Here is a 27,999-nt window from a genome sequence, read left to right as displayed (position 1 = left end):
GAAATTCATAGTGACACATCATGCTCAACTTGTCATGGAAATTCAGACTTGACAATGATCGCACTATGCTGTTGACAGCAAGCAAAGATTATACCATACTTCAAACATGGTTCCCTTCTACAGTGAAGCAAGAACGAGATTAGATACCCACCCTCCTCCTTTCCTGAATGATGCAGGGAAGGTAGGTTTGAAGATTGGCTATTTATCATGAATTAATTACAAAAAACCTTTAAAAATGCTGAAATATCAATAAAATAGATTTGTTCCATATTATGTGGTATTCTCACAATTACAATTTATAATATCGGGTTCTATTTCACAGTGCATCACTGTACACAAGGCAACATATCTATATATAATATCCTAGAAAGGACAAATTAAACAGACAATAAGATAGAAACTTTGGAAGAGCAGTAGTGAACAAGGAAACCTAATGATTACACCATTCTCATTTCCACACACACAGTCATGCACTGATGAAGCAGCAATGAACATGAAGTCTGAACAAATTCAGTTTATGTTTCTCAGACAATGTACAGTTATCTCCTTGGTTAGAAGTGGACTTTACACACCAGGATTCATCAAATATGCTCAGCACTCCATTATTAATTTGGATTAAGGCACAAAACCTAGGCCCCCATCTGCCATCTCAGGTAGACATAAAAGATCCCATGGCACTATTCAAAGAAGAGCAGGGCAAGTTCTTCCTGGTGCCTTTACCAATATTTATCCTTCAACCAACATCACTAAAACAGATGATCTGGTCATTATTTCATTGCTGTTTGTGGGACCTTGATGTGCACAAATTGCCTGCCACATTTCCCTACAACAGTGACTACGCTTCAAACATATTTAATTGGCTATAAAGTGGGTTGGGACATCCGGAGGTTGTGAAAGACGTTATGTAAATACAAGTTCTTTCTTTCTTTTTAATTTACACCAAAAGCAGTATGTGTTCGCTGAATGACATTCACCAAATTATAAAATGGGAATTCTTTAAACGTGAACTAGGATTAGCTTGATCGATTATCTAGCATAAGTTCTCACTACAAATTAAGCAAGCACTTGGGTACACACTTTGGAAAGAGACACAAGTAAGGCAAAGCATTAAAGCAATGAATTACGAAGTGTAGCACATCAAAAGCTAGCATTACTGAATTGGAGCTAATTGGCTGAGAAACGCAAAATTGTCTTTATGCGATGAGTAGACTGATGTACATGTGAGTAATGAAGTTCACTCCGTGCTATTACAGGTAAAACATACCATGCAATGTAATTTATGTTCATTTATACATTCACAAATACATTCAAACACTGATCCACACTGGTCAAGTTATCCAATGAAGCAATAAAAAGATACTTGAAATATTAATTCGAAAACAATGTTTTGATCCCCCAAAGTGTACCTTGCGTTGCACTTCCTGAGTGAGTTTACTCTGTAGTTGCTGGAGTTGTTCTGCAGACTGCTCACACAGTTGACCGTATGTTTCTTTTAGCGCGTTCAATTGTGATGTCACTTGTTGCTGTTCTTCCAGAGACATCCTGTAAAGAAGATTGTCGGTTAAGTGTTTATCAGTTAACATTGTCTGCGTTGGGGGGGGGGGGGGGGGGTGGTGCACAGGCAGAGGGATGGAGGGCAAGAGAAAGGGAGAAGAAAATCGGATCGCTAACCCTTTACACGGGATTCTTCCAAAACTTCTTACTTAGTAGGACTCCATTTGGTCAGATGGCTTAATAGCACTTATACTGAACCAGTTTGCACACTTCCCTCTTCTTTTAACATGGATATTATGGCCATGGCCTTCCACTTGTGCACTCACCAGTCTGCAATTTTCCACCATTCATTTTAATAGATAGGAAATTCAGAGTCTGGCAAGAGAACAAATGGAAAACCCTGCCTACATTTTTTAAAAGTTATTTCAGTTGGGTCTGAAAGACACGAGCCAATAAAAAATTGAACTACGCAGTTGGCCTTGAAAACAGCAAGCTCCAGTTTCATTGAGCGTTTGACTATAAGCTGTAGTGACAGAGAAGTAGATGTCAAGGTATGTAACTAGTCAGTTTTTACGTTGTACCCCCTTGCACGGTAGGGTTGCAGATAAAACACAAGTTTCCCTTTCAAACTTTTACTGGTCCGGGAGGCGATCCATTTTTGTAGCTTAAGAGTCATTTCAAAATATGTAAAGATCTTTTTACACATTGGAAACCCAGGGAAAAGGAGTTCACAAACACTTGCCAGATAAATGTAATGTTTTGAGCAAAGCAGGGAAATGCAGGGAGGCAACCTTTTATGCCCTGGAAATATATTTATTTTTCTGTAGACCAGATTTCAGCTCTCTATGGCCTGAAGGATCCTTTAATTCAGCTACACTGGAATACAAATAGAGGATTGTTTTACTTTGCACGATAAACTTCGCATCTTGGAATTCTTCCAAACTAGTTGAATTAGATATTGAACACAAGTATATTTTTGAATTAATAACACAATGGAAAATTCACAAACACTTTTATGTGTTAGCACTACTGAAAATATAACTAATGGAAAGAAGTCTGGGCCAAATTACATTTACACAGTAATGGGAAGATGATGTTAGGCAGTAAATGACCCCATAGATACACTGCTCTACATAGCATTCAGCTTATTCAACACATCTATTCAGCACGCCAGGATCTGGCAATATGTTTATATACTGCAGATCAAATTCTGGTAATTTCAATAAATGCACAGTTTTAAAGGCCAAACTATAATTATTTCTAAAATTTATCCATCCACATTTTTTCTCTAAACGTTAAAGTATAGATTGCCAATTCCAGTATCCGCATTACTAATTAACTGATTGTGTAAAGTGGTAAATGGGGTTACTTTGCTCATCTGTTGATGTGGAAAACACATGTTCTTTTCTGGGCAGTCTTTTCAAGGACTACAATAGAACTTCCTTCACAAGAAATTATTTTGCACATTTGCTTAAAACCATGATCTCAGCAGGAATTGCAACTTATGCAATCTAATTTTCCACACCTATACATAATAAAGAGGGGAAACAGATCTTTTCCTTTCCCAGCTGTGCCATTTTAGTGATGTGTTGTCATGGTAGCAACTATGTTCCAATATAAATGTGAAGTATACACCAACTAACCTGTTCCCATGCTTGGCAAGAAAAATCTGTGCTGTTTTGATCACCTCTGCTACTTCATCTTTCTTGGCATGGAGTTCTTCAGTAATTACCTATATCATAAATACATTTTTTTAGGCTTTGTTTTTCTGCTTTGTTAACTCGCTTTGACTTAGAACAGTGTTGTCCAATAGAAATTGCTAACTAGCCACAGGTGTCGCTACGGCAACAGAGAAAATGGCTTACATATGCTCACACAATACAGGTAAATATACTTCACATGTACATTTACTTAATAATTCAGTAAACAAGGAAAGTAACGTATTCAATGATCAAGATGATCGCACACTCTGCTTTTCTTCTTACCATTTAACTAACAAAAGCACAAAATGGTTAAAGTATACACGCACACAAGGATTGAGATCAGACATGGCTAGTGAACAACACTGACTTCAAGCAGATTACAACCAGTATGTAATGTCATTACTTACAGTTTCTAGTCATTAGAAAATCAGTTTTCTCATTTGCTTTTTTTGTTAAGAAGTTATTATATCAATTTCAAATGCACATTAGAAAATGCAGCTTCGCACATGTGCAGAATCAGTTTAAAAACAGGGCATATTAAACCCCATTTATAAAAACAAGGAGTAATTCTCTAACGTTGAACATGCATGCACAAGAACTAAGCTAAGCAAGCAAGCTAACTAAACAGTATTTTGATCACAGGAAAACTGCTTCAAACTCCAGCATTAAAACTGATGGTTGGTGCGATGCGGTTGCACAGAATATAGCTGCACAGTTGCACGATGTTGGAGAGCATCAGTTCAGTTCCCTGAACGTTCTCTCCTAATTTCAGCAGCTCAAATATGTGGAAGAGATGAGCAGAAATCAATCTCTTCCTCAGAAGGAATAATGGCAAATCTCAAGCTGCTCTTGTGCACCTCTTAATATAATGGCGCTTCAGCTTGGCTCAGTTAGTAGTATTCCTGTCTCGGATTCAGGTGGTCATGGATATCAGCCCCACTTCAGGACTTGAGAGCATAATCACAATCTGTGCCTGCTTCGATCTTGTAGCACATTTCTCCCTTGTCCTGGTCAAGATTTATCCCTCAACTACACACTAAAAATAGTTTAACTGGTCATTCATCTAATTCACAGTTTGTGGGCGCCTGCTGTGTGTGAATTGGGTGCATGTCTGTCTACATAACAGTGACTGCACTTTGACAGTAATTCATTGACTGAAGTACTTTGAAGTGTCTGGAGAATGTGGTAATATGCAAGTTTCTTCTGCTTAATGGCTATTGCAACAGCAGCAATGACAGAAGCTCAAGAACAAGATTTCTGTATCACCTCTTAGTGGGAGTACAGTGAAAGCCATGGCTACCCCAGTGGAAGGGAAGGAGAAAAAATAACTTAAAAACCAGTAGGATTGTTTTCAACATATATACAAAATGTTACTTCTGAAGAAATAAAAACAAAAAAAAGCAGCATCAACGTATCTATAGTTAGCTTTAGTTAGATCTCATAGCACATTTGAAGAAGAGTTCTCCCGTGTCCTGGTCAAGATTTTGGTATTTTACAAAAATACAGTTTTGAAAAAGGTGACATGGAATACTCAGTATACAAATTAAAATTATTTAAAACAAGATAGATTACTGCCTCATTATTGGTCCCTTTACACATATGTTGAAACAAACTAAGGGAGGATTCTCGACTCCCCAGATCCTTCGACCCTGCTACAGGAAACTTTGTGCTATCCGGCACCAACGGGACCGAGCTGTTGCCGTCCCATCAAAACTGCCGGACAAACCAGCATTAATGTTGAAACATATGGAGATTTTGAGCTCCGTATCTGGCAACAAACCCTGTTGCTTAGCAACAGCTTCTAAACAGTCAGCCGTACCTTGCAAGCATCTCTGTAGCTTAGCAACAGCTTCAGCGAGACCTTGCAGAGCCTGACTGGTGAAAAAAAAGCAACGAAAAGAAAAAAACCTACCGAAACGGCTCCTGATTTTTGCCGGTGGCTCGAGCATTCCGGACAGTTAACCTCCGGATAAACCAAAGTTTCCTGTATTTACAGGCAGGCAGGGAGTGTGTGAGTGAGGCCCTAACATCAGTTCTGATGAAAGGTCAACACCTGAAATGCTGGTCTATCGTTACCTTCTTCAGATGCCGATGGATCTATTGTTTATTCGGAACATTTTCTGTTTTTGTACCAGATTTTCAGCATTTGCAGTTTTTCTTTTTAATCTTGATAATTTACATTCTGACAGACATTCACGTACCTGCTGCTCACAAAAAGATTGTTCAATGGCTCCCAGGCCTGCCTCTTCTGGTAGAATGTTCCTGCTTTTTAGGATCTGACTAGTGTTCAAAACCCAGCCTAGGAGCTCCTTCATTTTTTCAACACGTTCCTGTTTCTCCTCCTCAACAACTTTCTATAGTCAGGAATAAAAAGGATGATATACATTGCCTGAAAGGGTGGTGGAAGCAGATTCAATAGTAACTTTCAAAGGGGAACTGGATATATACTTGAAAGGGAAAAATTTTCAGGGCTATGGGGAAAGAGCAGGGGAGTGGGATTAATTGGATTGCTCTTTCAAAGAGCCGGCACAGGAACAATGGGCAGAATGGCGGCCTTCTGTGTTGTATTATTCTACGATTGCCAGCATAACTGTATTTGTTTTTAAAAAAGAGATCCTATGGACAGATTCAGAATTGTTTCAGGCTGTAAACCCTGTTCCAAGTGTAACAAAATGAACAGATACTAATTTTACACAGTAACCATCAGTGACTAAATATGTAAAATTTGGATTGCATCATGGATAATCTAAATTTGGCACCCTTTGGTCTGCTCGAGGCCTCCCCCTTTTTTGGGGGGGATTACTCCCCACCCCTTCTTCCCCTCCTCCCCCCGTGAACCGGCGAGCTGCAGTGGGGCACTCGCTTGGCGGCCACAGCTTGCCGCATACTAATGAAGCCAAGGCTTCAAAATGTCTCTGGCCTCACACTAGCACCAAAGGGTGGGCAGGGCGGTCGCTCCGCTGACTTCGCGCCCATTCTGGGCGCTACATGAATGTTGCCGCCGCGCCCTCCTCCCCCACACCAAATGTCTTTCTCAGCAGCTAGGATGTCCTTATTTCAACAGGACACCATGTTCCATTGAGCAGAGTGGCTCAGAAGTCAAGATATTCACTGTACACAGACATATATTTCTGGTTGATTTGTCAATCAACTAGTGCTTTGGTTGAAATCTGAAACTCCTTGGGTTTAATATAATGTCTTGACTGCAATACTACTGCTTCTATAATTAACGTTTGAAGAAGCTGGATTATCCTACTGCAAATATGCCAATGTCTTTAAGTTTATGTAAAACCTGTAACCTTGTCCCTATTTTCTTTGTTCCCTTACCTCCTCTTCCTCCAGTCGCCTCAAAGCATCACTGATGTACTTCACATGTTGAGTCGTTAGGGTCACTAGTGCTGTGTACCGGGTTCGGAGGTCCATGAACTAGAGAGAGGAAAAGAGGCTATTAATTAGGGATAAAAGCTGTAATACTTAACTATTAAATTAAAAATATGAGTATCGACAGCAAAGATGATTCTAATTTACTTCTATTGTTCAAAATGTTTTCCCACCTCTTGGGTTATGACATCTGAGGAGGAGTGCATTCGCCGGCGCTTTACAGGTGATTTTTGGTGAGATTCAACAAAAGCTCTGTAGGTCATCAACTGCAGTTCATAATCCTAGGGAAATCAAGCGAGGCTATTTTAAATCCTGTTGCATTTCAACAGAGGAAAGGGAGTCTGGTTTATACTTTTTAATGCCAAAAGTGTCATAAATGTGAAAGCTTACCTTTACAGATACAGAGTACTGTTTAGACAGATTTTGGCATTCATCTAGTTCAGCTTGATTCTTTTCAATCTCAGCAACCAATGCCTAAAACAAAATAAATAATTTGAATCCTCATATTTCATTGTATAAAATACAATGAGGTTAAGAGCAAGTTTATTGACAGTTTTATGTAATTTACTCACAGTTACCACACCATTCTTAATATTTAGGAACATGTGAAGTATGGAAGTTCAAAATTATGGAGTAACAAGGGCCCGAAGAAATTTAGAAAGGGGGCAGAAGGGAAAAGCACAAGTTAGGGAATCAACATTGAAGGTAAGCTGTAGGAAAGGAGACACAGACCTTTTGATTTTTTTTGCATTATAAATCCAGTACTTTTTTGTGGTGTACATTCCCTTGGCAACCCTCTAGTTAGCTAGTTCATTCTATTTTAACAAACAATACATCATTTCATGCACTACTGTTGGTGTTATTGATGGAGACTGATGTGTTACAGTGGATGCAGTTCTTCTTACCGTTTGTTGACTAAGCTGCTCTGACAGGACCTTGGTATCTTCAGCCTTGCCTGGCTCCATCTTCTCTTGCTGTGCAGTGGTTTCCTCGATCCAATCAATCAGCGACTGATGACAGCCCCTGTAATTCTTTAGCAATTCTCCAATGCTTTCCAATTCAGATTCTCTGTACAGTGCAGGGAAAGGGTACTCTTTTATTTGGACCCAAAAAAAACCCAATTGAACTGTAAATAAACAAAAGTTCAACTAAAACTTAACAAATCAAATTAAAATTTGGTTTTCCGGGTTGATAATGCACTCCAGTCCCCGCGGCGCCCACCGGTCGCGGAAATACTCAAGCGCGCCGGCGGACACCGCGTGCTCCATCTCCAGGGCCACCCGGGCGCGAACATGGCCGCAGGGAAAGGGTGAAGTGAAGTGGCTGAACAAAAGGTTTATGGTCAACACCCCTACTCTGCTGTACGTAAGGCGTCATTAGAACATAAGACGTAGGAGCAGGAGTAGGTCATTTGGCCCCTCGAGCCTGCTCCGCCATTCAATAAGATCATGGCTGATCTGATCTTGGCCTCAACTCCACTTCCCTGCTCGCTCTCCATAACCCTCAACTCCCTTAGCGTTCAAAAATGTGTCTATCTCCACCTTAAATATATTCAATGACCCAGCCTCCACAGCTCTCTGGGGAAGAGAATTCCAAAGATTCACAACCCAATTATGCTCCCTAGTTCTAGATTCCCCCATGAGGGGAAACATCCTCTCTGCATCTACCCTGTCAAGCCCCTTCAGAATCTTATGTTCCAATAAGATCCACTCTCATTCTTCTAAACTCCAATGAGTATAGGCCCAACCTGCTCAACCTTTCTTCATAAGACAACCCCTTCTTCTCCAGAATCAACCTCGTGAACCTTCTCTGAACTGCCTCCAATACAAGTATATCGTTCCTTAAATAAGGAGACCAAAACTGTATGCAGTACTCTGTGTGGTCTCACCAACACCCAGTACAGTTGTAACAGAACTTCCCTACTTATATACTCCATTTCCTTTGCAATAAAGGCCAACACCCCATTTGCCTTCCTAATTACTTGCTGTACCTGCATGCTAACTTTGTGATTCATGTACAAGGACCCCCAGATCCCTCTGTACCTCAGCATTTTGTAATCTCTCCCCATTTAAATAATAATTTGCTTTCTTATTTTTCCTATCAAAGTGGATAACCTCACATTTTCCCACATTAAATTCCATCTGCCAGATTTTTGCCCACTCATTTAGCCTGTCTATATCCCTTTGGAGATTCTTTGCCTCCTCCACACAATTTGCTTTCCCACCTATCTTTGTATCAGCAGCAAATTTGGCTCCATTACATTCGGTCCTTTCATCCAAGTCATTAATATAGATTGTAAATAGTTGAGGCCCTGCACTGATCCCTGCAGCACCCCACTAGTTACAGTTTGCCAACCTGAAAATGACCCATTTAGTCCGACTCTCTGTTTTCTGTTAGTTAGCCAATTCTCTATCCATGCTAATATATTACCCCCAACCCCGTGAGCTCTTATCTTGTGTAGTAACTTTTTATGTGGCACCTTATCGAATGCCTTCTGGAAATCCAAATACACCACATCTACTGGTTCCCCTTTATCCACCCTGCTCATTACATCCTCAAAGAATTCCAGCAAATTTGTCAAACATGATTTCCCTTTCATAAAACCATGTTGACTCTGCTTGACTATATTATGATTTTCTAAATGTCCTGCTACCACTTCCTTAATGATGGACTCCAGCATTTTCCCAATGACAGATGTTAGGCTAACTGGTCGATAGTTGCCTGCTTTCTGTCTCCCTTTCTTAAATAGGGGCGTTACATTTGCAGTTTTCCAGTCCACTGGGACCTCTCCAGAATCCAGGGAATCTTGGTAGATTACAACCAATGCATTCACTGTCTCTGCAGCCACCTCTTAAGACTCTAGGATGCAGGCCATCGGGTCCAGGGGACTTGTCTACCTTTAGTCCCATTAGTTTGCCTAGTACTTTCTCTCTAGTGATAGTGATTGTTTTAAGTTTCCCCCACCCCAATTGCCCCTTGATTATCCATTTTTGGGATGCTTTTAGTGTCTTCTACCGTGAAGACCGATAGAAAATATTTGTTCAAAGTCTCCGCCATTTCCCTGACTCATCCTCTAGGGGACCAATGTTTACTTTAGCTACTCTCTTCCTTTTTATATACCTGTAGAAGCTCTTACTGTCTGTTTTTATATTTCTTGCTAGCTTACTCTCATAAGCTATCTTCTCTCTATCATTTTTTTAGTCGTCCTTTGCTGGTTTAAAAAAATTTCCCAATCCTCTGGCCTTCCACTATTCTTTGCAACATTATATGCTTTTGTTTTCAATTTGATACCATCCTTTACTTCCTTAGTTAGCTATGGATGGTTCATCCTTCTCTTAGAGTCTTTCTTTCTCACTGAAATATATCTTTGCTGAGAGTTATGAAATATCTCCTTAAATGTTTGCCACTGCTTTTCTACAGTCTTACCCTGTAATATATTTTCCCAGTCCATTTTAATCAAGTCTGCCTTCATACCTTTGTAATTACCTTTGTTTAAGTTCAGGACACTAGTTTGAGTTCTAGCTTTCTTACCCTCTAACTGAATTTGAAATTCTACCATGCTATGATCACTCTTCCCAAGAGGATCCATCACTTCGAGATCATTAATTAATCCAACCTTGTTACACATTGCCAGATCTAAAATAGTCTTCCCCCTGGTTGGTTCCACAATGTATTGTTCCAAGAAACCATCCCGTATACACTCTAAGAACTCTTCCTCAAGTCTACCTTTGCCCATTTGCTTTGTCCAATCAATATGAAGATTAAAATCTCCCATGATTATAGCCGTACCTTTCTTACAAGCCTCTATTATTTCTTGATTTACACTCTGTCGTACAGTGTGGCTACTGTTTGGGGGCCTGTAGACCACTCCAACCAGTGACTTCTTACCCTTATTATTTCTTATCTCCACCTGAACTGATTCTACGTCTTGATTTTCTAGGCCAATATAATTTCTCATTACTGCACTGATCTCATCCCTTATTAACAGAGCTACACCACCTCCTTTTCCTTTCTGTCTATCTTTACGAAATGGCAAATACCCCTGAATATTCAGTTCTCAGCCTTGGTCACCTTGCAACCACGTCTCTGTAATGGCTATCAGATCTTACCCATTTATTTCTATTTGTGCTGTCAACTCATCTATCTTGTTATGAATGTGTAGGGGTTGCAAAATTTCCCCTATTTCCCTGAAGATTGAAAATATTGGTCCACATCGTGGACGAAGAATTGGGTGATGTGACTGGTCTGCAGTGTTTTAAAATGTGCCTAGAACCGCAAAAAAAGACTGTTCTGAGATGGAAAGAACGTGGACAACACGGGAGTCGAGGAATTCTGTGGAAAATATTCACACACCTGAAGACAGTGCTTTTATTAATAATCGTTCCCTGGAGTTTGGGCAATCACAAAAGGTTTTAAAATGGCCACAGAAAGCATGGCAAAAGGAGCAGCAAGCAGCTCGAGTTGCCTGTGTGTATAAAGTGGGAGGATACAGTGGCTGTGAGTCAGGCCTGCCAATCAAAGGGAGGTTCCCTTCAGAAGCACTTGAAGTTGTTTATTGACTTAAGCAATTGCCCACTTGAGAATTGACCGCAGGACAATCGATTTGTAACTGCTATGTTTACACAGCAATTCAAGGCACACACAGTCAATGAGACATTGAAACCCTGAAATGGACTTTTGAAAGGCAACAGTTTAAGAATGAATGAGGTTTAAATCACTCATCATTCTGGACAATAGAGCAGTTGAATTTCCCTTTTGTTTTAGCCCAGGTGGGCTCCGGATGTGGGCGGGAACATTTCAGCCCCACAGTGCAGACACACTAACCCAGTCCAACCACTTTGAGTTAGCCAATCACAGCTTTTCTCTTGTGAATTGGAACTTTTTGGGTGCGAATTTTCCAGACAGGCAAACAGCAGAGGGGGGAGGGGGCTCACAAGGTATATATGATAGCTCCTGAGAAGCTATCGCTCTCTTTACTTCCTGGGACCACAGGTGAGCCTCTCTCTCTCTCTCTCACTTCGCTGGACCACATGTGAGCAGAGTTTCTGACTTCTCAGCAAAGCAACCTAGTAAGGAGTTTGGGGGATGGTAATTAAGGGGATATTGCTAAGATTGTTTAATCAACATTGTAGTCACTTACCCCTCGTTTTTGCCGTCTGCATTCCCCCATTTAAGCAATTTTACTGTAATTACTGTGTTCGTGTGGTATAGTTTGATACTTTGATTATAGTTTCTTTTAGTTAATAAAGCTTGATTTTTCTCTCATCCAAACCACGTGTCCGTTTTAATATCATTAATTATAAGTCCTACAGTCAGAACTGGAAGGTGGGGTAACGATTCGAAACCGCTGTTTTAAAATTGGTTTATTTGGAATTGGTCAGAGTGCAGGCAAAGGCTGCAAGACCAGGAAAATTACCTTAAACCAGTTAAAAGAATCCCCCCTTACAAATGCTGCATGCGTTCAGATATAGAGCTTTTCATTTTGTCTTTTTACCATTTTTCCCTAATCTGACCCCTCTTTCTGATGCACTCTTATGTGTATATGCTCTGTCCCTTCCGGTCACACTCTGGTTATTACCCCCATCGCTACCCTGCACTTTTGCTGTCTCATTTTTCTTTGACTTTTTTAATTTCTGCTCAGCGTATCTCCCCCCCCCCCCCCCCACTATTTAGTTTAAAGCCCTATCTACAGCCCTAGTTATTCGATTTGTCAGGACTCCAGCCCCAGCCTGGTTCAAATGAAGCTCGTCCCAACGGAACAGCTCCCTCTTATCCCAGTACTGGTGCCAGTGCCCCAAGGAACCGAAACCCATTTCTCCCACACCAATCTTTGAGCCACTCGTTCATCTCTCTGGTCTTATTTACCCTATGCCAATTTGCACGTGGCTCAGGTAGTAATCCAGAGATTATTACCTCTATGGTTCTGCTTTTTAATTTAGCCCCTAGCTGCTCATACTCCCTCAGCAGAACCTCTTTCTTTGTCCTACCTACATGGACCATGACAACTGGATTTTCCCCTCCCACTCGAAGTTCCTCTCCAGCCCAGAGAAAATGTCCTTTACCCTGGCAACACAGCCTTCGGGACTCATGCTCTTGGCTGCAGACAAGTGTCTATCCCCTACCACTACCACATTTCTTTTTGCTACCCCCACTTGAATGGCTCCCTGTACCACGGTGCTGTGGTCAGTTTGCTCATCCTCACTGCAGTCCCTGCTCTCGCCCACACAGAGAGCAAGAACCTCGTAACTGTTGGACAAGAGCAACGGCTGAGGCTCCTCCACCACTACCTCCTGGGTCCCCATACCTGCCTCGTTCGTAGTCACACCCACCTGTCCCTGACCACGGACTAAATTTGAATTAATTAATCTAAGGGGTGTGACTGCCTCCTGGAACACAGCGTCCAGGTAACGCTCCCCCTCCCTGATGTGTCTCAGTGTTTGAAGCTTGGACTCCAGCTCATCAACACGGGCCACACCATAGTTTTCTACCAGAGGCAGTATCAGAGAATTTGAGTGAATGGCCAAAATAACATGTAGCATAACATTTAGCTTAACAGCTTCAATTTAGCACTAGGTCAAAAAAAAAAGGGACAAACTGGAGAGGCGTTTTATATGTGGCTATCATATACCATTAGGATTACAGAAAGTAGTCCAGGCATTGCTAGTGGGACTGTGAAGAGCTATATGTTCAGGTTGGCTTGGAGCACCAGTCAGATCAGATATTATTGGGAGAAGCCTCCTCACATAGTTCATATAATGGCCATGGCACAAGTACAATGATAATTAATCTTTATGGTGATTTTTTGCCTTTTTGTTTAAATTGCTAAGTAATCAATGTGAAAGACCAACGTTTGTAATAGAAGATTGGGTAAATCAGGAGGTAACCAAGGGAAGAATAGACTGAGTGACATAGGGGTTCCAAAGTTTTGTCCTAGGAAAGAATGAGTTAGAATAGGGGAAAAAATCTTGCCAACAAATAGCAGAGAGATATTCTGCCATCTATTTTGCAAATCTCCATTTACTGATTATCAGAAAACAATGCAAGCAATATTGAGACTCAAGAAATAATTAATTTTTTTCCATGCAGATCTTAAACCAGAGAACCGACATCAACCAGAAGATGACAAAGATGGGCTGAATGAACAGATTTGCTTAAAGTGGGCCTTTTGTGGGAAAATACAAAAGCAGCAAATAAAGTCTGCATCAGTGAAGAAGATGGGGCTGATAATTTTTTAAATTAAGACTTCTTCAAAGCCAAAAAAACTGCAAAACATTTGAAAACCTTTACAGGACTCAAAGGACAACTGACCTGGTCTCAATCTGTGAGCAGACATTTTGCCATCGATCTTTCAGCTGTACTGCCCTTTCTTGGTATCGTTCCAAGTCCAAGTTGCGTTCATTGTGTAGGTGGAAGAGATGTTCGCAAACAGTATTTGCTCGCTGCATTTCCTCTTCCAAAGAGGAAAATACATTCTGTTTATCATTCACATCATCAAGCCATTGCTGCAAGTAACAGAAGTTACACTTTATTTTGGTATGAAAATATCTAATATCCGAGAATGTCTAAATGTTAAACATCAATAAAAGTTCAAAAGAAAATTACTTTCACAGTTTTGTTGCCCTCATTTACTAGTTTGTGCTTCCATTACAAGTACTGGTGCAATGACCATATTCAATAACCATTAATTGGTATAGGCGTAATAATTCAGAATAAAAAGATGCTCTGACGTACGTGACATAGTGTGCTTGAACAATCGCTTGGTTGGACAAATGTGTTCATATCGATAATCCCTAAACTGCCACCAGTGATCATTGACCATCAACATGATTGTACGTACCTTGTCCTCGAGACAGCACCTCAGGCTCTCTTGGCTCTATTCCTACCAAACTGCTGACCACCCAATTTACCTTCCTGGCCCCCATGTTAGCTCATATTGTAAATGGTTCCCTCTCCTTAGGTACTGTCCCCTTCCCTTTCAAATATACCATCACTTTCCCACCTCAAAAAACCCACTCTTGACCTCTGTCCTTGCCAAATCCTAGCCCATCTCCAACCTACCTTGCCTATCCAAAGTCTTTGAACATATTGTTGCCTCCCAAATCTGTGCCCATCTTCCCTGCAACTCCAACGTTTGAACCTCTCTAATCAGGTTTCAGCCCTGTCACAGCGCTGAAACGATCCTAATTAATGTCACAAATGACATCCTATGCGACTGTGTGAACTATCCCTTCTCATCCTTCTCGACGTGTCTGCAGATTTCGACACGGTGGACTACACCATCCTCCTCCAACGACTCTCCTCCATTGTCCAGCTGAGTGGGACTGCCCATGCCTGGTTCCACTCTTACCTATGCAGTCATAACCAGAGATTCGCCTGCAATGGCTTCTCTTCCAGCCCCTGCACTGTTACCTCTGGAGTTCCACAAAGATCTAGGCTTGGCCCCCCTCCTATTGCTCATCTATAAACTGCCCCTTGGTGACATAATCTGAAGACATGACGTTAGGATCCACATATACACTGACGACACCCAGCTCTACCTCACCACCACCTATTTCAATACCTCCACTGCTCCTATGTGTTAGCCTGTTTGTCGGACATCGTCCTGAGCCCAGTTTACTCCAATTAAACATTGTGAAGACCAATGTCATTTTTTTTGTCCCGGTCATAAACTCCATTCCCTGGCCACCAATTCCAACCCTCTCCCAGGCCACTGTCTGAAACTGAACCAGACTGTTCGCAACCTCAGTGTCCTATCTGACCCTGAGATGAGCTTCCGACCCCATATCCTCACCATCACAAAGAATGTCGACTTCCACCTCTGTAACATCGCCAGTCTCTGCCCCTGCCCCAACCCAGCAGCTGCTGAAACCCTCAATCATGTTTTTGTTAGCTCCAAACCCAATTATTCCAAAGCTCTCCTGGCTTGTCTCCCATCCTCCATCCCCCATAAACTTGAGCTCAGCCAAAACTCTGCTGGCCGGATCCTAACCCGCATCAAGTCCCACAAACCCATCACACCTGCGTTTATTGACCTACATGGGCTCCTGGTCCACCTCAATTTTAAAATTATTTTGTAATTCCTTCATGGTCTTGCCCCTCCCAATCTCTGTAACCTCCTCCAGCCCAAATACCCTCCACGAGCTCTACATTTCTCCAACTCTGGCCTCTTACACAACCCCCCACTCCCTTGGCTGCTGTGAAAGCCCTAAAGCTCTGGAATTCCCTCCCTAAACCTCTCCACCTCTCTCTCCTCCTTTAAGATCTTCCTTAAATCCTACCTCGTTAACCAAGCTTTTAATCACCCCTCCTAAAACCTTCTTTGGCTCAGTGTCAATGTTTGTCTGATTACACTCCTACGAAGTGCCTTGGGACGTTTTCCTATACTAAAGGCGCTGCCAGGTCTTCCAGAAGCATTAGTGTTGGATTGTGTTCATGCACACCAATTACTTGTTCTGATTACTGAGAACTATCTGACCTGTAATACGGTTCTGTGTTTTTCAGTGGCCTCCTGGTCTACTGGTACTATATCTTCTTCACTCAGCTTCATTTCATACATTTTAACCAGCATCTCAGCTCCTTGGCTGCTTTTCAACATCACATCCACGGTTTTCAGCCTAAAAGAAATTTAAAACATTCACGCATGAGAATATAAGAGTGGCGATTTTACAAGAAGTCCTTTTAGGATCTAATCTGACCATTTAACATTTTTTTTCTCACAGCAAACTCGTGCCCTTCCATCTATTATTCAGGAATCTATCTAACTTGCCTTTGAATGCTTCAGTGGAGCAAGCATTTCCTGCAGCAAATCCAGTCACAGATCAATGACTAAGTGTGAAGAGAGCATTCACCAAACTAACTTTAGCTTGCACAGCTTCTTCAGTCTTGATTTTGTACACGGTGCATTTCCACACCTTTACCAATGCACTTCATTATTTAAAAAATAGAAAGGGAGTGTTGAGAGAGGGAAGAGTGTGCAAACAGATTTTAGCATGAATGGATTTTGTCTACAGCCCAATGATCTAAAGCTTGAATCACCTCTGCTGCCATTTTTGGGTAACTTTCTACTACTTCTATGCTTGTTTTACAATTACATGACCACATCTGAACACAACAGCTCACTGTGTGATCTGGCAAATGCATAAACGTACACCATTTCACTGAACGTGTATACCGTGGATCTGCCGACAAACCACAACATTCTACTTGCCTTTGCAACTAATATCATTCAATGTGACAGCAGTTAATGTTTCATGAACTATTAGATATTTTTCTTGGCTCATCTACGCTTTACTGGTAACCTTATTTGCCATAATTAGTACCGATTATAGAAACAGAAGATAGGAGCAGGAGTAGGCCATTCGGCCCTTCGAGCCTGCTCCGCCATTCAATGAGATCATGGCTGATCATCCAAATTCAGTACCCTGTCCCTGCCTTCTCCCCATATCCCTTGACCCCTTTAGCCTTAAGAAATATATCTAACTCCTTCTTGAATATATTAATTATTAATTGCCATATATTATTTTTACTTCATTACAGATTTACTGTACTTTTTTTCTTAGCAAAGAAGCACTTCAAATCAAAGCATTTTTCCGATTAAATTCCATTCATATATTATCTAGCACATTGAGGGGCCTGGTGTTGCCAGTGGCACCTGTTGGAAAATTGCAAACGTGCAATGATTTTCCATCCATTGATTTCAGAGTCTTCCTTGTTCCCTATGATACATTCAGAGATATTTCTTTTACATGAGGAGCTCTACATAAATGCAAGTTGCTGATAACGACTAAAAAAAAAATCAATGGAAAAAGAGTGTGTGAAAGAAGATTTACTGTAAGACACAACTTTCTTGTAAGCTGACCTAATTGCCTTGCTGCAAATTACTGCAGAAGACTTCATCAAACTCCAACATATGTCAGATTAATGTTATAAGTTTCAAGGATGTAGTGGTCACTCTTTAAAAAAAAAATGTATTGCATTAATAATGATTGAACTTTGTGCACGCAATTAATGTCATTTAACCATTTCACATTTTTTAGATTGCCATTCACTTGTGCGTGTACACAAAAAGTAGTGATACAAGGGTACATTTAACTTCTATGATTACGTCCTTTATATAATCGCTCTCAGTATAACCCCTAGATGCTTTACTGGGAGACACTGGATTGTATCGCTTTCAAATTCTGCCAATCAGTCTCCTTTCTATCTGAAATAAAATGTCTTCAAAAAAATCCTACAGATACAAAAATACGGACTGTTCATAGATGCTACTTCTGCCAGCCCATCAAAATATGATCAAGTTGCCATTTTTAAATACACATTTAGTAATTGATTATATTTTTAACCATTCCCAGCTTTGTTCCAACTTAATTCTTTTTGAGCAATTTCAGACTCACTTGTCCATGTAGGTGGAGGACAATGAATGTACTTGATCCATCTTCTGTACCACCAAGTCCAACTCCGAATGCAGCACTGGGATACTAGTGGCAGAGGGAGACTCGTAGAAAAAAACCTCACATTTCTTCGTCACCTGATTCAGATCGGATTTCAACCCTTCTAGTTCCTGCTGCATGTGCTGTAAAAGCAGCAAGTAATCAAATAATTAATACACAGATTTATGAAAAGTTCATTTGACAGTACAAGGATAATTTGTAGAAGAGATAGCAAGAATTGAGAAGTTTTTCCACATGCATTTATCTCGATACATTATAGAATCATAAAATAGTTACAGCACAGGAGGCGGCCAATCAGCCCATCGAGCCCGTGCTGGCTCTCTGCAAGCGCACTTCAGCTAGTCCCACTCCCACTCCCCCCACCCTTTCCCTGTAGCCCTGCAAATTTTTTTTCCTTCAGGTACTTATCCAATTCCCTTTTGAAAGCCATAATTGAATTTGCCTCCATCACCCTCTCAGGCATTGCATTCCAGATCCTAACCACTTGCTGTGTAAAAAAGTTTTTCCTCATGTCGCCTTTGGTTCTTCTGCCAATCACCTTAAATCTGTGTCCTCTGGTTCTCGACCCTTCCGCCAATGGGAACAGTTTCTCTCTACTCTGTCTAGACCACTCATGATTTTGAACACCTCTATCAAATCTCCTCTCAATCTTAAATAACATAAGATGCTGGAAAAACTCAGCAGGCCAGGCAACATCCGTGGAGAGAGAAATAGAGTCAATGTTTCAGGTCGAAACCCTTCTTCAGAACCCTCCTCTCAATCTTCTCTGCTCTAAGGAGAACAACCCCAGTTTCTCCAGTCTACCCACGTAACTGAAGTCCTTCATCCCTGGAACCATTCTTGTAAATCTTTTCTGCACCCTGGCTAAGGCCTTCACATCCTTCCTAAAGTGTGGTGCCCAGAATTGGACACAATACTCCAGTTGAGGCTGAACCAATGTTTTATAAAAGGTTCATCATAACTTCCTTGCTTTTGTACTCGATGCCTCTATTTATGAAGCCCAGGATCCTGTATGCTTTTTTAACCGCTTTCTCAACCTGCCCTGCCACCTTCAATAATTTGTGCACATATACCCTCAGGTGTCTCTGTTCATGCGCCCCCTTTAGAATCGTACCCTTTAGTTTATATTGCATCTCCTCGTTCTTCCTATCAAAATGCATCACTTCACACCTTTCTGCGTTAAACTTCATCTGTCACTTGTCCACCCATTCCATCAGCCTGCCTATGTCTTCTTGAAGTCTATCACTATCCTCCTCACTGTTCACTATACTTCCAAGTTTTGTGTCATCTGCAAATTTTGAAATCATGCCCTGTACACCCAAGTCTAAGTCATTAATATACATCAAGAAAAGCAGTGGTCCTAGTACCAGCCCCTGGGGAACCCCACTGTGTACCTTCCTCCAGTCCAATAAACAACCGTTCACCACTACTTAGCCAATTTCATATCCATGCTGCCACTGTCTTTTATTCCATGGGTGCCCAACTTAGAGTAACGTGCCATGCCTGTCACAAGTGCAATACTGACACACTGTTGTGACCACTAATCAATTTCAACATATTATAGATACATATTGCATCAGACAAACCTCCTGTTCAACGATTCTGAAGGCACTATCTTGCATGGCATCCCCTTCGACTGAGGCCTGGAGCCTCCGTATTAATCGGTCTTTATACTTTTCCAGGCGCAAGCAGATATTTTGCAGCTCTGAGATGTATGTCTTACTCAATGTCTCATCTTTCTCCTCTGTTTAACAAACACATGATAATTAAATATAAAACTTGAAAGCAACCCAACCTCTTCTGCTATTTTTAAGTCACATTGATCATTGACATAACCAGAAAGATAACCAAACTTCTTAAAAGAACACAATCATTAAATTTGCTTGTCAGTTTTCAAAGCCATCATTGGGAAGCCATTTCCTTATAGGAACCAATATTGCACCAGTCAAATTTGCGTCCTAAAAGTTAAGACTAATGGTAGTTGGAAGTTTAAAGCTTTGGCTTAAAGACTGGCCAAAATTATGATGCACCCTACCCCTCAAAATAAATTGTTATAGTGCAAGCACAACTATTTCTGCATTAACACAACAAACGTTTAGTAAGATCTCACTCATAGCTGATATCGCAGCAGGCAATACTATTCAGTTTTTTAAAACTGACAGACAGTTTGAGTTGAAGAATTTCTCAGTCTCACAAAGATAAAGGTCTCCTTTCCCTACTTTTTTCTCCTTTACACATTTTTAATCTCTGACCGACAGCGAGAGCAGGTAGCTGGACATCTTTACAACAAGCACCACTGCTAGGATGGGTGAGGGTACTAATGTATCATCTAGAAAGAAGGTTAAATAGGATACATGACTCACCATCTGAGACTATTTTCAAGAGACTAAAACACCTTTCTGAAAAAAAGGTTATCAACACCTTCTGGTATGATTCTACTTCAATTGTTAAGCATTGTGCAGTTTTAGGTTTTTTTTGTTATTCATTCTTAGGATGCAGGCATCGCTGGAAAAGCAAGCATTTATTGCCCATCCATTGTTGCCCTTGAGAGGGGGATAGTGAATCATCCTCTTGAACTGCTGCAGTCCTTGTGGTGAAGGTACTCCTGCAATACTGTTAAGTAGGGGCTTCCAGGACTTTGACCCAGTGAATATGAAGGAACGGCGCGATATATATCCAAGTCAGACTGGTGTGTGACTTGGAGGGGAACTTGGAGGTGATGGTGCTTCCATGGACCTGTGGCCTTTGTCCTTCTAGGACTCTTGTTTTGTGTCCTTGGAGGCCGTTGATTTGGGAGGTGCTGCCAAATAAGCCTTAGTGAATTAAGAACATAAGAAATAGGAGGAGTAGTAGGCCATTTGGCCCTTAGAGTCTGCTCCGCCATTCAATAAGATCGTGGCTGATCTTCTACCTCAACTCCACTTTCCTGCACTATCCCCCTACCCCTTGATTCCCTTAATATTCAAAAATATATCGATGTCTGTCTTGAATATCCTCAACGACTGAGCCTCCACAGCCCTCTGGGGTAGAGAATTCCAAAGATTCATCACCCTCTGAGTGAAGAAATTTCTCCTCACCTCAGTCCTGTATGTTTCAATGCGATCACCTCTCATTCTTCTAAACTCGAGAGAAAATAGGCCTAATCTACTCAATCTCTCCTCATATGGCAATCCCCCAATCCCAGGAAACAGTCTGGTGAACCTTCATTGCACTCCCTCTATGGCAAGTATATCCTTCCTTAGGTAGAGAGACCAAAACTGTACACAGTGCTCCAGGTGTGGTCTCACCAGGGCCTATATAATTGCAGTAAGACCTCTTTACTCTTATACTCAAATTCTTTTGTAATAAATTGCTGCAGTGCCTCCTGTAGATAGTACACACTGCTATGTGGTGACTATGAAGGTATGAGAATAGAATATGAAGGTATGAGAGTAGAATTGACTAAAGTGGACTGGGAAAACAGATTAAAGTGTAAGACAGTACAAGAGCAGTGGTCTACATTCAAGGAGATATTTCACATCTTTCAAGATAAATATATTCCACTGAGGAAAAAGGGGAATAAAAGAAAAGACAGCCATCCGTGGCTTAGTAAAGTAATAAAGGATAGTATCCAACTGAAAACAAGGGCATATAAAGTAGCCAAATCTAGTGGGAGGATAGAAGATTGGGAAGCATTTAAAAGCCAGCAAACAATAACTAAAAGATTAATTAAGAAAGGGAAGATAGATTATGAAAGTAAACTAGCAAAAAATATAAAAACAGATAGCAAGAGTTTCTACAGCTATATAAAAAGAAAAAGGGTGGCTAAAGTGAACGTTGGTCCCTTAGAGGATGGGACCGGGAAACTAGTGGTGGGGAACATGGAGATGGCAAAGACGCTGAACAAATATTTTGTATCAGTCTTTACAGTAGAGGACACACAAAATATCCCAACACTGGACAAACAGGGGGGGGAGGAGCTAAAAACGATTAAAATCACTAAGGAGATGGTACTCGGTAAAATAATGGGACTTAAGGCGGATAAATCCCCCAGACCTGATGGCCTACATCCTAGGGTCTTGAGAGAAGTGGCGGTAGGGATTGTGGATGCATTGGTGACTATTTTCCAGAACTCCCTGGACTCAGGAAAGGTCCCGGCAGATTGGAAAACTGCTAATGTAACACCCTTATTTAAGAAGGGAAGTAGACAAAAAGCTGGAAACTATAGACCAGTTAGCCTAACATGTGTGGTTGGCAAAATGTTGGAGTCCATTATTAAGTAAACAGTAACAGAGCATTTGGATAAACATAATTTAATGGGACAGAGTCAGCATGGTTTTATGAAGGGGAAGTCATGTTTGACAAATTTGCTCGAATTCTTTGAGGATGTAACATACAGGGTGGATAAAGGGGAACCAGTGGGTGTAGTGTATTTGGACTTCCAAAAGGCATTTGACAAGGTTCCACACAAGATTACTGATCAAGATAAGAAATCACGGGATTGGGGGTAATATACTGGCATGGGTGGAAGATTGGCTATCTAACAGAAAACAAAGAGTTGGGATAAATGGTTCATTCTCGGGCTGGCAATCAGTAACTAGTGGTGTTCCGCAGGGGTCAGTGCTGGGACCCCAACTCTTTACAATCTATATTAACGATTTGGAGGAAGGGACCGAGTGCAACATATCCAAGTTTGCCGACGATACAAAGATGGGAGGGAAAGCAATGAGTGAGGAGGACATAAAAAACCTGCAAAAGAACATAGACAGGCTAAGTGAGTGGGCAGAGATTTGGCAGATGCAATATAATGTTGGAAAGTGTGAGGTTATGCACTTTGGCAGAAAAAATCAAAGAGCAAGTTATTATCTAAATGGAGAGAAACTGCAAAGTGCTACAGTACAAAGGGATCTGGGGTTCCTGGTGCATGAAACACAAAAAGTTAGTATGCAGGTGCAGCAGGTGATCAGGAAGGCCAATGGAATCTTGGCTTTTATTGCAAGGGGGATGGAGTATAAAAACAGGGAAGTCTTGCTGCAGTTATACAGGGTATTGGTGAGGCCACACCTGGAATACTGCGTGCAGTTTTGGTTTCCATATTTAAGAAAAGATATACTTGCTCTCGAGGCGGTTCAGAGAAGGTTCACTCGGTTGATTCCGGAGATGAGGGGGTTGACGTATGAGGAAAGGTTGAGTAGGTTGGGACTCTACTCATTGGAGTTCAGAAGAATGAGAGGCGATCTTATCGAAACATATAAGATTGTGAGGGGGCTTGATCAGGTGGATGCGGGGAGGATGTTTCCACTGATGGGTGAGACTAGAACTAGGGGGCATAATCTTGGAATAAGGGGCTGCCCTTTCAAAACTGAGATGAGGAGAAACTTCTTCACTCAGGGTAGTAAATCTATGGAATTTGCTACCCCAGAGAGCTGTGGAAGCTGCAACATTAAATAAATTTAAAATGGAGATAGACAGTTTCCTAGCAGATAAGAGAATTAGGGGTTACGGGGAGAGGGCAGGGAAGTGGACGCGAGTCTGGATTCGGATCAGCCATGATCCTATTGAATGGCGGAGCAGGCCTGAGGGGCCGTATGGCCTACTCCTGCTCCTACTTCTTATGTTCTTATGTTCTTATCTTGCTATGTCTTTCTACTTCTATGGGCTACTCTACATGTTGGGAAATATGGCCAGTTGTTTATGAAAATCCAACTCATGAGATGCAGCTTGTGATGCCTCTCGGATGTGTTTCAAAGATACTTGGTATACTATTTCTACAAATCGGCTCTTTCATTTTATTTTTATGAAATAATGACATTGAAGGCGCTGACCCAAGGGCATGGTAACTCTCATTTTGTGCTCTTTTTACTGACCTGTTTCCATGGATACCAGTAGCTCCTCACAATGCTCCTTACAGTTATCCACCTCTTCCTCTAACCGTAGCCTGTCTGCAATGGAAAAGACCTGAGACTCCTGACTGTCCTCAAGGAAATCCTCATAATGCATCTGGAGGTTTGTCATCACTTGCGGCTGCTCACTCGCCTTCAGATTTTTAAACTGAAATGTAAAAGTATTGAGATTGTCTAAATCTGATATGCATCTGCCATAAATGGTTTTAATCCTTAGACTGCCAGCAGGTCTGGAGAAGTTAGTGTCTCGCTTGGTCGGTTTGTTTTTTTAAGTTTTCAGCTCACGCACTGATCCGTAAGTAAGTTTAAAAGCAACAATTCTACTCAAATATTACCGTTGGATACAAATAAATATTTTAAGGAAAGTTATAGAGGTAATGAAAGTAAAATACAAATTATACAAGTTATTGTGATGTAAACAAATGCAAAATATTGATTACATTGATAAATAACTTTTTAAAATATAGAATTATTCACAATACTGGATATATCATTCATATACACAACCCTACATGAGATGCATTTTACAAAATGAATTTCTACAAGCTAAAAAAAGAAAATATACAGTTAGGAATGAACTGCAGATATGTATGGGGCTTGTTATAATTTTCGAACTTCTTTCAGAGTTGTGTCAGTCATGGACACAATTAACTAAAATCAACTTGGGACCGGCTACATGTATGTAAATTCAATCCTAATATTTCATTATTCTACTGTTAATTACACAGCACAGCTATAGGTTTGTACTGTTTCAATAGCCTTTGACAGCAATCTTTTAGCGAAGCAGTGGATACGTACGGTTTCTTTGTTCCAGGAGCGAATGGTTTCAATGTCTTTCACTAGATAGTTCCAGGACACGACACTCTTCATGTTAATGTGCAGCTGGTGCCACAAAGCCATAACATTCTGATACATTTGTTCAACTCTGAAACACACGATTAGAGAGGTCGGAGAATATAAAAATCGAGCTAGAAACTATCACACATTTTACATCATAGCAGGAAATCATATTGATGCCATTACCATCCACTTAAACTTCTCACCTGTGTAAATTTCTCTAAAATGGTTGAATATGGGGCTCCAAAGACAGACCCATAGCAGGATTATTTTAACAAATTGCCCAAGTTTAAAAAAAAGATATGATGTATAAATCAAAGGTACAAAGAGTGTCAAATTTCAATTCAAAGAATTATGATGACGATAAAGGTCCAAATGCAAGTTTATCGGTGACGTACACTAGCTTGTAACATCACAGATGTAATACCCAAGCAGGATGGCGCCTTCATGACATGGCTAACCCAATGAATAGCCTATTATGTCATTATTAACTTGAAATGGACATTTGAAGCCATTTGTCATTCGAGTTAAGTGTATTTGAGAAGAATAAATAAGTCTAAGTGTCATAACTGTAACAAATCCTCTGTAAATATGTTCTTTAGATCATTCAGAACAGATCTGAAATTTACCAGAAAGATACCATTTAATATAACAAGAAAATTCTGATACCTGTATAAAATAGCAGCCAATTTATGAAATTTTGATAGAATTGCTGCATGCAAACAAATTATTTCAAATAGATTTTATAAAAAACAAAGTTGACTTCAATCAATTAATTGATTGTATTCTTACTGTATTCTGCAATACGATGCTATGATCAAAACAACTATATCAGACTGTGACATAGTAATGAAATGGTCTGTATTGTATGCTACCTGCTGCCAGCATCGATGGCTTCCTGGTTGGGTGCAGGGATTGTGAAACAGGCTGATGGAACCATTGCCTCATTCCCAGTGGGACTAATGACTTTCCACTTGGTTCGGTGAGAGTTATCCTCCAGAACACACTCGTCATTCTTATTGACAGTGATCTGTTAAAAATTACAAAGTCATAACTCTAGTACTTTTCCCCAATATATAAATATCTATATTTCACTATTTCATTTTACTATGGTATCAGCAGAAGCACACAGGCTTACAAGGTACCCATTTACAGAAATGGAAAATGAAACAACTACATTTTAACTTCTTCACTCACTCGGTTGAATGATGTTGTGTATAAGGTGCTGGTGCATGGCCACTGAAAAGAATTTGTGCATAAATAATGAATGTGCAGTGTTGGGAGGGATCCAGTGCTCTATGGTGCTGACCCAATGAACCATAAAAATCATCAAGACAATCCATGAGCTACTAATTGTAAGCTTCCAGACATTTATACAGTAGCTACTTAATTTTTTTTGGATAAGGAATGAGACTTGTGACAAAATAACATCAGTGCCAAATTTTGTCACAAAATTTGGATGGTTGTGAAGCTGCTATTACTGTTCATTTGAGTGATTAAGAAAAATTTTCTTTTTTGATTAAGTAGAAAGGCTGCTCCCCAACCAGATGGTCATGGGTTTTGAATAGTGACAATTATTAAAGCACATATACCATTGCTTGGGAGCGACATTTCCAAGCTGAGTTGCATATAAAATGTCTTGCAAGGTGCAATACACCATCTCTGATGGAGGGAAAAATTGGCATGGTTGGATGACCCCATTGAAAACGTACCTCCTGTTGGCCAATTCCGAAGTGACACTGATTATGGAGTGTAGACTGCGGCCCAGACCCTGTAACCTTCCCAGCTGATGGATGCTGCATGGTGCCAAGCGGCTCCCATGAGAAATAACAGAGACAGGGCAGGGGGAGGTGAGGGAATAGGGATAAAAAATTGTTGGCAAAATTCATTAAATTTCTTACTTAATAAAACACTACAGAGTTGAAAAGTTATGATAGTACAAGAACAAGATGTCAGTGTCAATTCTAGGTGCAAGCCATCCAAGGCTAAATATGGAGACTGCATTTAACACATTTTAATATTGCTCTCTACACATTGCTAAAAGTAACTCAGTATTTTGTTCCCTTTCCAATCTTTCACCAAGAGCAGGTGCAGAGCTCATACCTCAATTTGCCTGTAGTCACAAATAGCCCTGATCGGGATAGTGGCTTTTATAGCATTATCAGGATTTCTTGGTTTCAATTGCACAATTGTTTTTGCTCTTCCAACGAGACTTGCTATGGAACTCTTGTACTTGATCAGCTGTTCCTTCTCATCCTTCAAAATGAAGTTATAGTCAAAAAAAATATATTTAATGTGATAACTTACACTATATGAAGTAAACAAATCTAAGCTGTTAAACTGGAAGATCTGTGCAATAAACAACCAGTCACTTACATTCCGCTGAAATAAAACAGGTTAAAGACATCTTGAGCTTATACAGTCAAAATGACAAGAGTGATTTCATTTAACAAAAGGAAAAGAAGAAATCATCTTCAATTACCAACCACAATCAAGTTAAAATATCGGCATTTCAAAGTAAGTATGATTTAAAAGCTGAATTTCCATTGCGTGATGATACCCAAGGTTACAGCATTTTCACAAAACCTTTCATTTTCTTTTTTTGCCCTCTAGAGGGCATGCTGATACAATATACAAAGGGACCAAGTCTGAATCCCATTATTAAATGAAAGGGGTTCAACAGCAAGTGCTTACAAGAATCTAAACTTTTAGAACTTGAAATGATTGCAAACTAGTTTATAGATTAATCCACAAACTCATTTATATTGTTATGGATAAACATCAAATGTAGAGAGTAGGTAAAGTGTACTGGTATTAATCCAGTCATTTTAGCGAGATCAAAAAAAGTGCAGTGTCCTCGGATGATCTATATACTTCCTACTCTAACTAAAATATGGCTAGCAAAATGTTCCCTCTATCTGTATGTTACAAATGTGGGAGAAATATCTAGATTTTCATTAGTTAGCTGAGCATCTGCCATACATGGAAACTTATCGCAATGTTTAAGAACCTCCAAACAAAACTACAGAGAAATCTATATTCTATTTGAGCAATTTGGAGTGCAGACTCTCTTTCTATAGGGATACAGTTCACTTCACTTAGTTACAGGTTGGCAAAGGCTTAGGGTCCTCCAAATATACACATAGGTTCTGATGGGGTTTAACCAGATAAAACTGTGCAGCTTACCAGCAGAAAGCACTGGCAAGCTTACCACTGCTTGCCCAGCTATGAATAACCCACTCATCATTAGGG

General features: G+C 40.5%; 1 protein-coding gene across 22 annotated transcripts in view; it reads right to left on the bottom strand.

The window, feature by feature from the left end:
* macf1a (microtubule actin crosslinking factor 1a) overlaps positions 1 to 27,999 on the bottom strand; it is a 628,388-nt gene that overhangs the window by 225,122 nt on the left and 375,267 nt on the right. For 14 of the 22 annotated variants that reach the window (XM_085962506.1, XM_085962513.1, XM_085962507.1 and 11 more), the window contains 16 exons: positions 26,851 to 27,003; positions 26,460 to 26,543; positions 25,623 to 25,777; positions 24,709 to 24,835; positions 23,875 to 24,058; positions 19,615 to 19,772; positions 17,972 to 18,150; positions 16,054 to 16,192; positions 13,887 to 14,080; positions 7,484 to 7,646; positions 6,969 to 7,052; positions 6,752 to 6,859; positions 6,525 to 6,623; positions 5,399 to 5,551; positions 3,138 to 3,226; positions 1,407 to 1,542 (listed from right to left, as the gene is read on the bottom strand). In XM_085962506.1, the coding sequence (XP_085818632.1) occupies positions 1,407 to 1,542; positions 3,138 to 3,226; positions 5,399 to 5,551; positions 6,525 to 6,623; positions 6,752 to 6,859; positions 6,969 to 7,052; positions 7,484 to 7,646; positions 13,887 to 14,080; positions 16,054 to 16,192; positions 17,972 to 18,150; positions 19,615 to 19,772; positions 23,875 to 24,058; positions 24,709 to 24,835; positions 25,623 to 25,777; positions 26,460 to 26,543; positions 26,851 to 27,003 (2,205 nt within the window). The remainder of the gene's footprint in view (positions 1 to 1,406; positions 1,543 to 3,137; positions 3,227 to 5,398; positions 5,552 to 6,524; positions 6,624 to 6,751; positions 6,860 to 6,968; positions 7,053 to 7,483; positions 7,647 to 13,886; positions 14,081 to 16,053; positions 16,193 to 17,971; positions 18,151 to 19,614; positions 19,773 to 23,874; positions 24,059 to 24,708; positions 24,836 to 25,622; positions 25,778 to 26,459; positions 26,544 to 26,850; positions 27,004 to 27,999) is intronic. The other 8 variants (XM_085962516.1, XM_085962528.1, XM_085962527.1 and 5 more) reach the window with 1 other exon arrangement.

This window comes from Somniosus microcephalus, chromosome 20, assembly GCF_052327205.1.
Source record: "Somniosus microcephalus isolate GS21.2 chromosome 20, FLI_Smic_1.0, whole genome shotgun sequence".
In the NCBI taxonomy this organism is placed as follows: domain Eukaryota; kingdom Metazoa; phylum Chordata; class Chondrichthyes; order Squaliformes; family Somniosidae; genus Somniosus; species Somniosus microcephalus.
This window is presented reverse-complemented; position numbering and strand designations above follow the sequence as displayed.